Source organism: Ruditapes philippinarum, unplaced genomic scaffold (genome assembly GCF_026571515.1).
Source record: "Ruditapes philippinarum isolate M1 unplaced genomic scaffold, ASM2657151v2 ctg183_1_1_1_1, whole genome shotgun sequence".
NCBI classification, from domain to species: Eukaryota; Metazoa; Mollusca; class Bivalvia; order Venerida; family Veneridae; genus Ruditapes; species Ruditapes philippinarum.
In genome coordinates this window covers 203,931-220,275 of record NW_026859131.1, presented here as the reverse complement: position 1 = coordinate 220,275, position 16,345 = coordinate 203,931, and the positions used below count along the sequence as shown (strand labels likewise).

At 34.5% G+C, this 16,345-nt stretch overlaps 1 protein-coding gene across 1 annotated transcript in view; it reads left to right on the top strand.

Moving 5' to 3' along the window:
- Positions 1-16,345, top strand: part of LOC132755364 (uncharacterized) — a 172,098-nt gene that overhangs the window by 99,985 nt on the left and 55,768 nt on the right. Inside the window, exon 7 of the mRNA XM_060746236.1 lies at positions 14,431-14,578. Coding sequence (XP_060602219.1) covers positions 14,431-14,578 — 148 coding nt within the window. The remainder of the gene's footprint in view (positions 1-14,430; positions 14,579-16,345) is intronic.

The window sequence follows — 16,345 nt, the reverse complement described above, 5'->3', positions numbered from 1 at the left end:
TGTTTGCTTAGATCAATACAGACATTATCTTTTACATTTTTTTGTTATTGGCCTTAACAAATTAGGGCTAGTCATAAAGATGTTGTTGATGATAGCAACTTGAACAAGTGGAAGTGTGTCACTCCAACATACTGACCAGGATAAAGGTTATGGCTGTCATTCTTATTCTGGGGCGTCCGTGGCGTAGTGGTTAAGGTCGTTGACTTCAAATCACTCGCCCCTCACCGCTGTGGGTTCGAATCCCGACAGGGACTTTGGATTCTTTCATGTGAGGAAGCTATCCAGCTAGCTTACGGAACGTCGGTGGTTCTACTCAGGTGCCCGTTCGTGCCTGAAATAATGCACGGAAGGGCACCTGAGGTCTTCCTCCACCAGTAAAGCTGGAACGTCGCGATATGACCTATACTGTGTCGATGTGATGTAAAACCCAAAACAAACAAAAACAAACATTCTTATTCTATGGTTCAATTAAATATAAATTCTTGTCATAAAAAGTTATATTAAATTTTTGAAAAGGAAATATGATAATATTATAGTCATGGTTAGTTGAAGGCTCTCTATGTAGTTGGGGTAAAAAGTATATGTTAACCCAGTATAATGCCAGTCACCAAAGATGGAAGGATATTTAGCAGGTGCAACAAAAAAAAACTGAAAAGGAATACATCTGCTGTCAAAACCATATGGAAGATAATGACTTATTCAAGACCACTTCAAAACCACTGCAAAATCATTGATATTAAGTACTACTTTTCGTGGTTTTCATCTGTACGTCAATCCATGATTTTTATATCTGACAAAATTTATCCAAACAAATACAGTCTAACTTGCACATGCGACCACGTCTATTAAGCGACATTTGTATTAAACGACCACTTTTACCTGTCAAATAAATGTGTTTTTAGAGAACGCCGCCTCGTAATGTCACAAGTGTCAATTCAAAACACAACAAATAAATGTGTAAAAAATTCTATTTCCCAAACCGTTTTAGTGTAAAAGTAAACGCGTGACATGTATTATCCATTAATCTCGAATAAACAATGCAACACTCTGCCCCTACTGAAATGGTGTATACGCTTCGCTTGTTGGCATTAAGACTGCATTGAATTCACCTTGAACTTGTTCAGCAATTAAATGAATTGTAGCAATTAGATGTAGTTTGTTTATTTCAAATGAGAAAATGCACAACAGAACACATCTTCACTAATAGGGTTTTTGTGTTGGAGGCAAGGAAAAAGAACGAAGAAACTAAAAAATTCTGGAAAAATGTCAAGCATGTACGTAATGGATCAAAACTGTTTTGTCAATAAATATCAGAAAGTTATATTTTACATTAGCATCCATTTAGATTATTGGAGCGTACTAATTATTCAACATTTATATAAATGAAGTTGAAAAATATTCCAACTGCAAAAGAAAGATGTCATTTATAAATTTTGACTTTTATATGATGCTTTGTCTTAAGAGACCATTTCTTTAAGTGGCCGTTTTGGGAGATTTCCTTGCGCGGTCGCTTAATACACGTTTGACTGTACATATTTAAAGTTCAGATCTGCTTTTTATTTCTTACATGTAGATCTGATATCTACCTTATTTGTTTCGCCTTCATTCAGATTCGGATTTCCCGAGTTTGCTAATTTTAGCCACCTTACCAATAGACCAGGAGAAAGTGTGAATTCTATGTTGAAAGTGTAGTGATTACAGGTCTAGGCCGTTTTCCAACAGCCTTGCTGTTGGGTTTACCCTTAAGCGGCATGATTGAGTGTCCGCTTCTAATTTAGAGGTCTGTAGTTCAAAACCCGGTTCAGACTACTAGTACAGTCCCTGGGGACCTTTTGTGTGCAAAAAAGGTCCATGGATAAATGTTATACCAATGTAAAGCTAAATGTTTGAAGTTTACAAAAAAATTGGGTAGACTTGTCAAATCATGGTACGTTTTGAGAAATCCAAGATGGCCGCCAAGATGGCCGCCAAATTATTGAAAAATGGCTAATACGCAATTTAAATGATAAAATTAGGTTTTTTTTGTATTTATTTTGGTACAGGTGATGTTAAAACTTCACATCCTATTGGAGCAATATGGAAAAGGGTCCTTTTCCATTTTCTTATACATGTACTCTTGTTTTCATAGAGAAATTTTGATAAAAAAAGCAAGAAAAAGTATCAAAAATCGACATGGGGCTGGCATTTTTTCCTTGCAGTCGAGGCATAGTGGTGAAAATGAATATTTTTACCATATATGACAAAGACATGATCAACAACTTACTAATTGTACCTTTATTTTTATTTCTATTGTGTAATAATGTGAATTCTGACATTCCTAAAGTGGGTGGGGTACACGAAAATTGAGTCCCAATTTCTAGTGAACTGATATATAACGATTATTAAGACTAAGAATAACCAACAAGATTACATTTTAAAATGTGCTTAAGTCTTTAATTTTTTTAAAGGTAGATTTGCATTCTAACATCAACATTAATTGGTTCTGTTGCCATGGCAACAAAGTGGTAAAATGAGAGAAACCCGGAAAGGTATGAGGCTTTCAGTTTTATCATTTCAAGCATGTTGTAGAAGTTAATGTCATGATTATGCATTACAGATTTCAGAGTTGGATACATTTGAAACATAAAAAAAAATCATTTCAAATTTCACTACATTTACTTTCCATGAAAAAACACAAACTTGAATCAAAACATCGGTAACATTTGATGAACAGTTACTGTAACAATAAAAACGCTTAAAGTTTTAGAGGCAAAGATAATAATGAAATCTACTCAGAGTTATATTGAAAAATAAAATTTATGCTTGATATTTGACCCGATTTGAGAAAAAAACTTTTCAACATTCTTTATTTATTGGTCATTAAATAATAATAATAATAATAATAATAAATAACAAATAAAGCAAAAAAATATCCAACATATCAAATGGAAGAGACAATATGTCAATATGTTGTGTTAAAGAATGTCTTCAAGATAATGTGCCATGGATGCATCTGAAAAACCTAAATGATTGTGTTCTCATCTCAATGCAATACAAGCCCAGCTGATAAATATTTTAACAGTTGGAGAAACGTGGATAAAATCACCATTTTGTGTTAGAAATTTGACACTTTCTTCTATTCTAAAAAAAAATATAGAGCAGCATAAATTATAAATCATGTATAGATGTCTTGCTACGCAAAACAAATAGGCCATATTCCACCGTTGCCTCAAAATTCTTTACAAATTATTTTGTGACCTACAGGTCATACCACCTAATGCTTCGTTATACGGTCAGTATGTCTTAAATCATCATCAACAAACTCCGGACTGTTCATCAAATGGCATCTTGTCTTATTACCAAAAACAACCCCTCCATTTAGACACATTAAACATTGTATAGAATCTCCATTGTTTTACCTTTTGAAAATCGGATACAGTAGGGACAAACTCCAGTATACATTAAAGAACAAGCTACAGAAGAACGTACACAAAACTAAAACTTAAAAGTCTCAAATTAATAATACAATATAAGTAATTCCGATATGTAAACAATATGAGTTTTGTTACTGCAGCCTCATTTCGTTCTTTAGAAATATGTGACTATTTAAGTAGATGGCGGTCTGTTTCATAATATTATTATAAATCACGTTGAAAAGAATTTAATAGTCTGTTTATATGCAAATAGTTTTACATAGTCATATCTAGATTTGTATAATTGTTGAAATTTCATTTAATGTCGAATATTCTTTCATAATGTTTATAACTATGATATAAATTTGTTGATTTTAACGCATTTAAACATGTTGTATACATCAGAAAGGCACTTAATTTGGTGTAATGATAGATTTTGCTTTTGTTTTCGACCGTTTTTTACCAGTTGTAAAAAAATATGTGTTTGTAAAACTTTGGGAGCGATTTTTGTTCCACTCACACAAAAAAGTATGTAAATTGTCGTCACGTAGTAATAAGCTATAACTGATATACAGGTAAGCATTCAAATAAAATCTCAAAGACATTCTTAATCATATCAACTGTTACAGTTTCGTTATTTTCTCATCATCAATAAATATCAGTAAATCATGTGGAGTAACCCGTGGCAGAACGTATCCAAAATTCATATAAGCTTTCTGTTATAAAAGTGCAGTCTTAAAACCATAGTTTCTATGTAATTTCAGATGAGGAAAAACAGCATTTCTCAAATTGTCCGGTAGCATATAATGCACATGAACACTAGTGTGTTCCAAATTAAGATTAAGTTCAGGACGTATTTGAATTTGGAATCAGGATGAACATATGACTTTGATTTTGTTTATTTTACAAACAATTTTAATGTTTCCTTTATTTGAATAAGCCAGATTTCACTTTCTTATAGACTTTGTAATTCTGATTTGCCTTAAAAGACGACCAGAAGGTGTCAATATTATGAAATAATGCACGAAGGGAAACATATTAAGGTCTTCCTCAGTAGGAATGTCGCCACAAAGCCTTTTGTTTTGCTGTTGTTGTTTTTTGCACAAATCGGATTATTGTATATCTTAGTCACAGAAGTTTAAAATAGAACTGACAATGCGAAATGTTTTCAAATATTCCCAGAAATAAATAAAAAGATCTTGAGCTTTTATATGTATGGCTTTTTCAGATGGGACTAAACCAACATTGTTAATCACCTTCCGCGTATCGGAAAGGGGATTATAGGAGTGGCCTCCGTCTGTCAGTTCGTCCGTCCGTAACACTTCGTGTCCGCTCCATAACTTTTTAACCCCTGAATTTTTTTTCAAATAACTTGGCACAGGTGATCACCATAATGAGACAATATGCAGAGCGCAATAATTTTAGGGTCAGATGTTAAAAGTCTTCATTTAATGATAAAAAAAGTCTACATTTCGTGTCCGCTCCATAACTTTTTTAACGCTGAAAAGTTTTGAAATAACTTGGCATAAGGGATCACCATTATGACACGACGTGCAGTGCGCAATAATTGGGTTGCTACCCAAAAGGTCAAGGTCACACTTTAAGGTCAAATGTTAAAAAGTCCACATTTCGTGTCCGATCCAACATTTTAACCGCTGAAATTTTTAAAAATATCTTGGCACAATTGATAACCAGTATAAGAATATGTGCAGAACGCAAAGATTGGGTTGCTACACCAAAGGTCAAGGTCAAATGTATAAAAATCTACATTTAGTGTCCCCTCCAGAACTTTTAAACCTATGAATTTTTTATGCCCCCGCCATGTAATGGCCGGGGCATATAGTGTTACCCTGTTCCGTCCTTCCGTCATTCCGTCCTTCCGTCCTTCCGTCATTCCGTCCTTCCGTCATTCTGTCATTCCGTCATCATCAGTTTCCGTTCATTATCTTAGTAACGGTTGCACATATTCAACTCAAATTTGACATATGGATATGTCATGAGAAAATACAGGTCAAGTTCGAATTTGGTCATGGTTCGATGATTTTTGGCAGAGTTATGCCCCTTTAACTTTGAAAATAATATGAAATTTTCAGTTTCCGTTTATTATCTCCCCAACGGTACAACACATTCAACTCAAATTTGACATATGGATATGTCATGAGAAAATACAGGTCAAGTTTGAATTTGGTCATGGTTCGATGATTTTTGGTAGAGTTATGCCCCTTTTACTTTGAAAATAATATGAAATTTTCAGTTTCCGTTCATTATCTCCCCAACGGTACAACTCATTCAACTCAAATTTAACATATGGATATGTCATGAGAAAATACAGGTCAAGTTCGAATTTTGTCATGGTTCGATGATTTTTGGCAGAGTTATGCCCCTTTTACTTTGAAAATAATATGAAATTTTGAGTTTCCGTTCATTATCTCCACAACGGTTCAACACATTTAACTCAAATTTGACATATGGATATGTCATTAGAAAATACAGGTCAAGTTCGAATTTTGTCATGGTTCGATGATTTTTGGCAGAGTTATGCCCCTTTTACTTTGAAAATAATATGAAATTTTCGGTTTCCGTTCATTATCTCCCCAACGGTACAACATTTTCAACTCAAATTTGACATGGATATGTCATGAGAAAATACAGGTCAAGTTCGAATTTGGTCATGGTTCGATGATTTTTGGCAGAGTTATGCTCCTTTTACTTTGAAAATAATATGAAATTTTCAGTTTCTGTTTATTATCTCCCCAACAGTACAACACATTCAACTCAAATTTGACATATGGATATGTTTTTGGAATGCCCAGGCCCAGTTCGAATTTGTTCTTTGTTCAATGATTTTTGGCAGAGTAATGCCCCTTTCACTTTGAAATTAATATGAAATTTACAGTTTCTGTTCATTATCTACCCAGCAGTGTTACATATTCAACTCAAATTTGACATATGGATATGTCAAAGGAATGGGCAGGTCAAGTTGGAATTTGGTCATGGTTCGATGATTTTTTTGGCAGAGTTATGTCCCTTTCACTTTGAAAATAATATAGATCATCTTAGGAATAAGCAGTTTAAGTTTGAATTTGGTCGTGGTTCAATGATTTTGGACAAACTTATCTTTCTTGAATATTGGAAAAATTTTGAACTTTCAGTTTCAGCACTCATACTTTTGTGGAAATGTATGTAGCCATTATTTTGGCTACAAATATGAAATATGCTATTTTCAAAAGGTTAAGACTGAATAATTTCAGTGCCTTGAACATTGTATGGAAATGGTTTGTGTTAACATTGAAAAGTTTTAAGGGCTTTGAACTTTAAATGAAAACAATAATTTGTGCAAACAAATTTGGAACTAAATATTATAACATCTGAAATTTTGGCTGCATGCGGGGGCATCCGTGGCATGATGACACATTTCTAGTTGTTTAAATAGCTTGGTACAATTGAACACCATTATGAGGCGATGTGCAGATCGCAATAATTGAATTGCTACCCCAAAGATCAGGGTCACACTTACAGGTCATATGTTAGAAAGTCTACATTTCGTGTCTGTCTCTAACTTTTAAACCTCTGAAATGTTTTTAAGATAACTTGGCAGAAATTATCAACATTATGACACCATTGGCAGAGCACAATATTCAAGTCACAACCCTGAAGGTCAGGGTAACCCTGAAGGTCAGGGTCATACTCAACGGTCCAATGTAAAAACATCTTAACGCTTTATAACTTATTGACAATTCAAAGGTTTTAAAAATACTTAGCACAAATGATCCCCACCACGACACAATCTACAGACCTCAACATCCAGGTTGCTGCAACCAAGGTCAAGGTTATATGTTCTCCATAACTTTTTGACTTTATGGAAGATTTTAAATAACTTGGCACAAATAATCACCATCGTGAGACTATGTGCTTATGATATGCATGACACAACATCAAGGTAAAAGGTCAAGAAGTACACATTCATGTTCCTTGCGCAGCCCCGGAGTAAACTTTCTTTACACAGTGTAAATATAGGAAAATCATGAAAATATTCTTCTCCATAACTGCAGGACCTAGTATAGAATACTATTAAATTTGCTTAAATTACGACCTTGTGGTCAAATTCATTTATACCAGGGGTCACTTCATTTTACATATAGGAAAAGCTAAAAAAAAACTTCTCCCAAACCGATGCCTATAGCTAATTATTTCTGTTGTAGCCTTGTATAGACCAGTACAAAATTTATTCAAATAAAAATTTAACCCACCCCTAGTGTCAACTTATTTCATATGGAGACACATAGGAAAACTTTTAAGAATCAAAAACCAAAACCAAATGCCCAGATCTTAGCTTTTGGGTTAAAAGCATTGTCAAAACGACCTTAATTTATTTTTCAAATCTTGACAATCTGGTCAAAGTTGACCTAACCCCAGGAGTCATTTTACTTTGTGTTATAAAGAATAGGCTTTGAAAGCTTTCTTCTCCATAAATAAAATGCTTTGATATTTAAGTGTGACTCATTCATTCTATGACCATATCAATTTATGTCACGATATAATACACAACTACTAAGCTTGGTTAAGTCATGGTCCGTTTGATTATATCCTTTCCCAAGGGTCAATTGATTTACATAGTCTAACTTATATATAAAATCCTTTATAAAATCATCCCTTTAACCCCATTGTTTAGAGCATGTGAAATAATTTCTAGAAGACTTTTACCATGTTTCTTCAAATCATGATAGGGCCGGGCCTGGGTTACACGCCAATTTCAACACTTCTTTGGTGATAGCTTGAAGGTCTGTTAAACTATCTGACTTTCATGGATAAATAACCAGAAGAGTAATGACCAATTTCTACTAAGCTACGGTACTAACTTTTTTGACAGACAAATGACCGTAAAACTCAATGTCCGAGATCAATTGTTGTCTGTGAAACAAGAGACGCCTGGACTTCACATCCGACACTCTCCGTAAAGTGCTAAGTTTGCAGGCATCAAATAATGATCATGAGTCTGGATTAAAAGAAGAGCCCGTTGAACCGGGTGATGCTCCCCGACTAGGTTTTAGACACACGCCCGGCGACTATATGCTCCCCCGAAATTTTTCCGAGAGCATAAAAATGGCCCTGCCTAGATGTCGGTTTTTATATAAAAAAAAACTCTTTATGTCAGAAACCACAATGCAAGACCATTTGGTTGGAAGAATTGTCTTGTGTTCTTCTTTGATTGTTCAAATCATGGCCCCACTGGTATAAGGTGACCTAGAATTTAAGACCTCGTGACCTACTTTCTTGTTTTTGAAGCTAAAGAAATTGGGATAACAGACACAATATGACATGCCAGCTGACCTTAATCTGTTCTAGTGATCTCATTGTATTTTGATTGTAAAATTTCAGATGCAGAATTATACACTGAGATCAGTTGACCTAGAATTTAATCTAATGCAAGTTAGAGTTTCATAATACAAGCTACAACCAAAAAGTTTGAACGCAACAATAAATTCGATTGTCATTAAAATTTGATATTGGTTGACCAGTGACCTACTTATTTCCCGGTCTTAAATGTTTACCCTATGTACAGTTTCAAACATTTATAATGTTCATATACATTTCTACCTTAAGACTGCCTTTTACTTATTATTATGACCATTAATTATCCTTTCCAAACATAACAACGTGCACATTTGACATGACCTTTTTCTTTGTATAGTAGTTTGAAAAAAGCAAATGCCTGATGCAAATCCTTGAAATAAATTTATTCATCTAATTTCAAAATATCGGATGTTATCTGTGTTGATAATTTGCTAGAATTAAATATGACTTCTTTTAATGTTACATTTTTTTTTCAATTTGTTATTATGGCATTGTGCACAGATTATTTATCTTTAAATTTGTGTCATTCTTATCTACATGCTTAAAAAATGCTAAAAGTTGAAAGTGTTATACGTTTAAGGTGTGTCTTTCATTTTACTTCTCCGTTGCTATGGCAACGGAACATGTTGAATATTGATAAACAAAATATCAGTCTAAGGTTCTTAATTATTTATAACTTTAGGTACATGCCAAAGTGCAATACATGTTGACTATTCATAGTTTTAATTATCATAACAAACCAGTTAACAAAATACTGAGACTTAATTTTCGTTACCCCACCCACTTTAACAATATCAGAATCCACAATCTTTTACAATAAAGATGAAAAATAAGGGTGATATTAGTATGATATTGTTCAAGTCTTTGTGGTCTATGGTAAAAATATTCATTTTCACCGCTATGCCTTAGCTGGTAGGAAAAAATATCAGCCCCATATCAATTTTTGGTAATTTTTTCATGCAATTTTTAGCAAATTTTATCAATGAAATTCAGAGAATATGAATAAATAATGGAAATGCCTCCATTTTCATATTTTTTCAATAGGATGTGAAGTTCTTACATCATTTATACTAAAATAAATACAAAAAAGAACCAATTTTATCAGATAAAATGCGTATTAGCCATTTTTCAATAATTTGGCGGCCATCTTGGCGGCCATCTTGGATTTCTCAAAACGTACCATGATTTGACATGTCTACCCAAAATTTTTGTAAACTTCAAATATTTAGCTTTACATTGGTATAACATTTATCCATGGCTCTTTTTTGCACACAAACAGTCCCCAGGGACTGTACTAACCTTACAATAGAAATATCATAGCACACAAACTTTGAATGAACTGTCACAGGTATATTGCTGATTGTTTTAGTCACTTTGTTGACAATGATTTCAAGGTCAAGTTCGAATATGGGTCACCTGGGGTCAAAAACTAGTTCATACCGCCCAAATATGGAAAAACCTTTTTAACACTCTACTGGTCACATTTTGAACTCAGTTGTCATCAAACTTGTCAGAATGCTTGTCTAGGTAATGGACCTTTCCAGTGTTTACAGTTTTATGTAAATTGGCTAACTTGTCCAGTTGGTACACTGAGATAAAACTTAGTCACTGGTTGACCTGGTTTGCACAAAAGAATACTTGGTTATGTTTGTGATACTGTTTGTGAGCAGTTGACCTAGCAATGAATGGAAAAGGTGTGGCTAAATGTTCTGCTTCGAAAAACAGGAAAGGTCCATTGCTCGAATCAGTTTCAACATGGGTCATCTCCGTTGAAAAACTAGGTCACAGTAGCTAAAAATAGAAAAATCTTGTTAACTCTATAGTGGCTTCTGTTGTGACCCAAATGTCCTGGAAACTGGTCTGAAAGTTTGTTTTGATGATTTCTATGTCAGGTTTGAATATGGGTCACCTGGGTTCAAAAACTCGACTTCTTTTTTTTTTGAAAGAAAAGTAGAGGTATTGCTATAGTCGCGGCAGCGTTGCCTTTGCCGTTGCCGTCCGCAAACTTGTACCTGGATCATAACTTTTTTATTTCTTGGTGTATTGTCTTCATACTTGGCCACAACAACCCTTGGGACAAGAACTTTCAGTAGATCACACTAACCTTGACCTTCATCCATAAATGACCTTGACCTTCAAGGTTAAAAGTCAAAATTTTGCTTGTTCATGCTGTTATTGTCTGTAACTTTGTTATTTTTGAATGGATTGTCTTCAAACTTGAACATAATAATCTTCAAGGATATCCCTTAAAAATAACCAGACAGACCTTGACCTTTACTCATAAATGACCTTGACTTTGAAGGTCAAAATATTGAAATTTTTATTGTTTTGGCTATTATTGGCTGTAACTTTGTTATTTTTGAATGGATTGTCTTCAAGCTTGAACATAATAATCTCCAAGGATAACCCTTAAAAATAACCAGACAGACCTTGACCTTCACTCATTAATGACCTTGACTTTGAAGTTCTGTAACTGGCTGTAACTTTGCTATTATTGAAGGGATCAACTTCATATTATAACAGAAAATACTTAAGGACAAGACCTTGTTGTTTATCGTGACTTCACCACATGACACCACCACGTGACACCACATGACTTCACCACATGACATCACGTGACTCCACCACGTGACTCCACCTCTTGTGTGACACCACCACATGTGTGACATCACCACATGACTTCACCACGTGTCTCCACCTCATGACTTCACCATGTGACTCCACCACGTGACTTCACCACGTGACTCCACCATGTTAATCCACCACGTGACACCACCCATAAATCCATCACGTGACACCACCATGTGACACCACCAAGTGACTCCACCACGTGTATCTATTTATAGAATTTTCTATTTATAGAATTGTGTGTTTCTATTTATAGAATTTTCTATTTATAGAATTGCGTGTTTCTATTTATATATATATATCAATTAGTATATTTATATATACAAAATATATAGACAAAACTAATGTGACAAGACAGACCGATTAATTTCATAAAAAGGAAACGTTAAGATTTTGTTCAAACATTTCTTTGTTTGCTTTTAGAGAAAGTAAAAAGTCGAGCGTTGCCCCCGCCCGGCTGTGGCTCTTGTTATTTGATGCCATCATGGCCCTCTTGTTTCTGTTTCATTGTATATTTTGACTTGTTGGAGCCATTTGGTATTCTGATACCTGCGTTTTAACACGCGATCTGATTGGAAGAGCCGAATTTGACGTCCAATCAGATCGCGTATACAACGCAGGTATTAGACTCCAAAATTACCTTATATTTTTCTTTCTTCTGTAATACATATATGCATATATATATTTAAACTTGTAATATGATGCTTTAGCACAGAAGCTAATTTAACTACTGCTACCATTTTTGCAGCCAGAATATTCTGGATACTGTAAAACACTTATTATCCGCGAGAAATTTATTTTTCGCTAATATTCGCTAGTTTTCTAAGACGCTAATTCATATTTCTCGCGAATATTTCATTTTGTCTATACCCTTGTCCGAAAATGAACATTATCCGAAAATGCGTACACATGGATATATATCTGCGGGAAAGTATCGAACCCAGTTCTAGTTACAACATGTAGCTATTCAAGTGTTGCAGCATATACATATTGTACAGATTACTAGTATGAAATATTTACCTGTAATAATTTGGTATTATTGAGGAATTGGAAAAAAACTTCTTCGCTGCATATTACCTGCGTCAAGGAAGGTAACTGTGACTTGTACTAGAATCAAGTATAAACAAATTAATGCGTCTCACAAAATTTTAATGGTATTTCTACAGATTGTTCTAATTAATGTGAAAATCTGTCCATCTTAATGGATTAATTTAATTTCCAACACAATTTATCAATTGCCTATAACTGACCGGAATAACTGTTTTGGTATTTGGTACAAATACTTTAGCACCTGCGAGTTGTTTGTAACATTTCTATTTATTGTATCCTATTGTATTATACTACAGTTTAAGCCGGAGGGTAAACATAATCGTTTACTTCAGGTTAGGCAAATTACAGTACCGTTCAATTGATTTTCGTCTGCTTGCCTTTGAATGGCTAATCAGTGAAACTTAAACACTTTGAATGCTGGGGAAATTAGGGACAATACATGACAAACACAGTGTAATTATCAAACTTTTTTGACATATTTTTAGACAGACGGTTTCACTTAACAAGAAGATTAGCAAGCTATCAGAAATATCGATATAGATATAAATGCATTCGTCGTACAATAAACAACGCAAAGTTAGTGAACGGACAGGACAGAAAATATCTGAATGGCATCGGGTTTCCGGTTTCACATTTTTCGGGAAGACGCGAATTCATGTTGACGCGAAATAATTATTTTGGACATTTTGCCTCAAATTCGCGAAGTAACGTTCTCGCGAAAAATAAGTGTTTTACAGTATAAACCAAACAATGGTCAGATATTTGACCCCCTTTTTCCTCAAATCTTCCAAATGTCAAGGTTAACATATAGCGGCGCCAAAAACTCACAATTTTCTGGCAATTTATAATTTTGCAAAATATCAGAGATATTAGACTGAGAAGTACAAGATAAATTTGCTAACTTTGCAAGGGTTTTGTCAATACTAGGACCTTAACATAATTCTGTGGTAAATCCCACTCATCATCATCAGTGTTTGAATTTTCACTTTCACCAAAAAGAGCCTTTTCAAGGTCTCTTCAAGCCTTGTTACTATCAATAGGGGAATCATCATAGCACATATCTACCTCATCATTTTCAGACAAATCCTGTTGGTTCACTTCAATACGCAACCCAGACCTATTTGACTGAAAACTCTGTGAGTTTTCTTTATCTTCAGTTTTGATAAGGCCTAATTTATTACACAAGATAGATATATCATGGGAAGATAAATTCTCCAAATCAAAACACTTCTTCTTACCTTTACCCTTGCCTTGATTGGCATTCTTTGACTTTGTAGGGTTCTTTTTAATAACCACAGACTTTAATCTAGCCACTCATTAGCCACAGGATCATTAGCTATGGTTGTGGTCACGGCCATCTACAAAAATTTCAGCAACAACCGCGGGGATCTGCATGATATCAGTTTCTTCGAAACATTCAAAATCCCTTCCACTAGATGAACCAGCAAGAAGACTGGGTTCATCATCATTTAAGCTCATGATACAAACAAAAAATAAGCGAATCACAAAACATATTCGACCTACATGCCAATATGAGCTACCCAAAAAACAGCAAATAGACTTACCGAAAGACAATAAAAAATAAAAGTTTGAAAAATTTCTACACTTGTGTCCTTATCAAACGCCCGATAAACTATGAGATAGCAGCACTTGGGTGATCTTGATGTGGATGACGTAATACGGGTAGTTTATTATCTGTTTTTTGCTATAAAATGCTTTAAAATTGATCCTAAAAAATTGATAAGCATTGATACTTGAACAATGATCCTGGAAAATTTATTAACTCTGGTCCAGAAACAGTGATCTTAAAAGAAGATTAACACTGGTATAGAAAGTTTGATCCAGAAAAAAACAAAGATTATCACTTGAACAGAAACATTGATTGAAGAATACTGAGTAAGTAAACTGGCTGTTTGAATATAACTGTAAACATACAGTTCCCAAATTATTATCAGATTACATTAAATCTACTTAGCATCAATATTTTCTTCATCTATAATTTTAGCTTCCTATGACACTTGGACATCAGTGTGTGAAGATTATGCTGTACAGTTAGAGATAGATGGACAGTACCATAAGGCTGCCAGCTACTTTCTAGCCTGTCACAAGGTGTATGAGGCAATCAGGCTCTTCAAGAGGCATAAACTATTCAAGTAAGTTTAATCAGGGTTATTTTGTACAAACTTTTAAAGGCATAACAACATTTTGTTTGAAACAAAAAAACTCCTTGCCCAAAATGAATTGCCTACAACAAACATATTTGATGTATAGTATTAGCTGTTACTCTAAGTGTAGAGCTTTGACATTCTGTATGTAGATTTGTATCACAGAACACTTTCAAGTTTGTTGAAATTATGCCCCTGAAGTCAGAATTCGCTGAGCCACAGGAAAGACATTGATTTATGTGGGGGGAAATCTTTAATTTTGTCCAGAGCTAAGAAATTTGATACATAGTTGTGTCTGCAGAGCTTCTACCAATGTATTATAAATCATAGTCAAAACTGGCTATGCTCTTGGATTTCTTTTATTTCCTTTATAGATCACTGCCAGCTTTCAGGATGGTGAGCTGTCCATTGTCCTGTCCTTCTTGTTCGTTAACACTCTAGCGGTCACATTTTTGCCTCAATCGTCATCAAACTTTGTCAGGATGCTTATCTAGTTGATAGCTCAGATGAGTTCGAACATGGGTCATCTCGGATGAAAAACAAGGTCACAGGAGCTAAAAATAGAAAAGCCTTGTTAACACTCCAGAGGTCACATTTTTTGTCCAAATCATCATCAAACTTTGTTAGGATGCATGTCTAGGTGATTGCTCGTATGAGTTCCAACGTGAGGCATCTCGGATGAAAAACTAGGTCACAAAAGCTAAAAATAGAAAAACCTTGTTAACTCTCTAGTTGTCACATTTTTGACTCAATCATCATCAAACTTGGTCAGGATGCTTGTTTAGGTGATAGCTCAAATGAGTTTGAACATGGGTCATCTCAGGTAAAAAACTAGGTCACAGGAGCTAAAAATAGAAAAACCTTGTTAACACTAGCGGTCACATTTTTGACTCAAGTGTCATCAAACTTGGTCAGGATGCTTGTCTAGGTAATTGCTCGGATGAGTTCGAACATGGGTCATCTCGGGATGAAAAAATCTTATTAACACTTTAGTGGTCATATTTTTAGCTCTATTTATTTTCTTCTTTTTTTTGAAAAAAAACGAGGTATTGCTATAGTCGGGGCGGCGTTGCCGTTGCTGTCCGCAAATTTTATGAAGGGGATTTTGTCCACTTCAAAATTTCACACATGAAGGGGATTATGTCCACCCATGGAGGGGATTATGTCCAGATATACAAAAATACATGAAGGGGATTTTGTCCGAAGGGGATTATGTCCGTACACCGTCCGCAAACTTGTACCTGAATCATAACTTTTTTTTTCTTGGTGTATTGTCTTCATACTTAGCCACAACAACAACCCTTGGGACAAGACCTTTCAGTAGGCTACACTAACCTTCACCTTATCCATTAATGACCTTGACCGTCAAGGTTAAAAGTCCAAATTTTGCTTGTTCTTGCTGTTATTGGCTGTAACTTTGTTATTTTTGAATGGATTGTCTTCAAACTTGAACATAATAATCTTCCCTTAAAAATAACCAGACAGACTTTGACCTTCACTCATTAATGACCTTGACTTTGAAGTTCATATTATTGAAATTTTCATTGTTTTGGCTGTAACTTACTGTAACTTTGCTATTATTGAAGGGATCAACTTCATATTATAACAGAACATACTTAAGGACAAGACCATGTTGTTTATCAAACACTTGGGCTCTTTAATGACCTTGACCTTGAAGGTTAATTTACTGAATTTTCTCAGATTTGTGCATTAAATGGCGATATATATTTATTGGTGTGTGTGTATATATATATA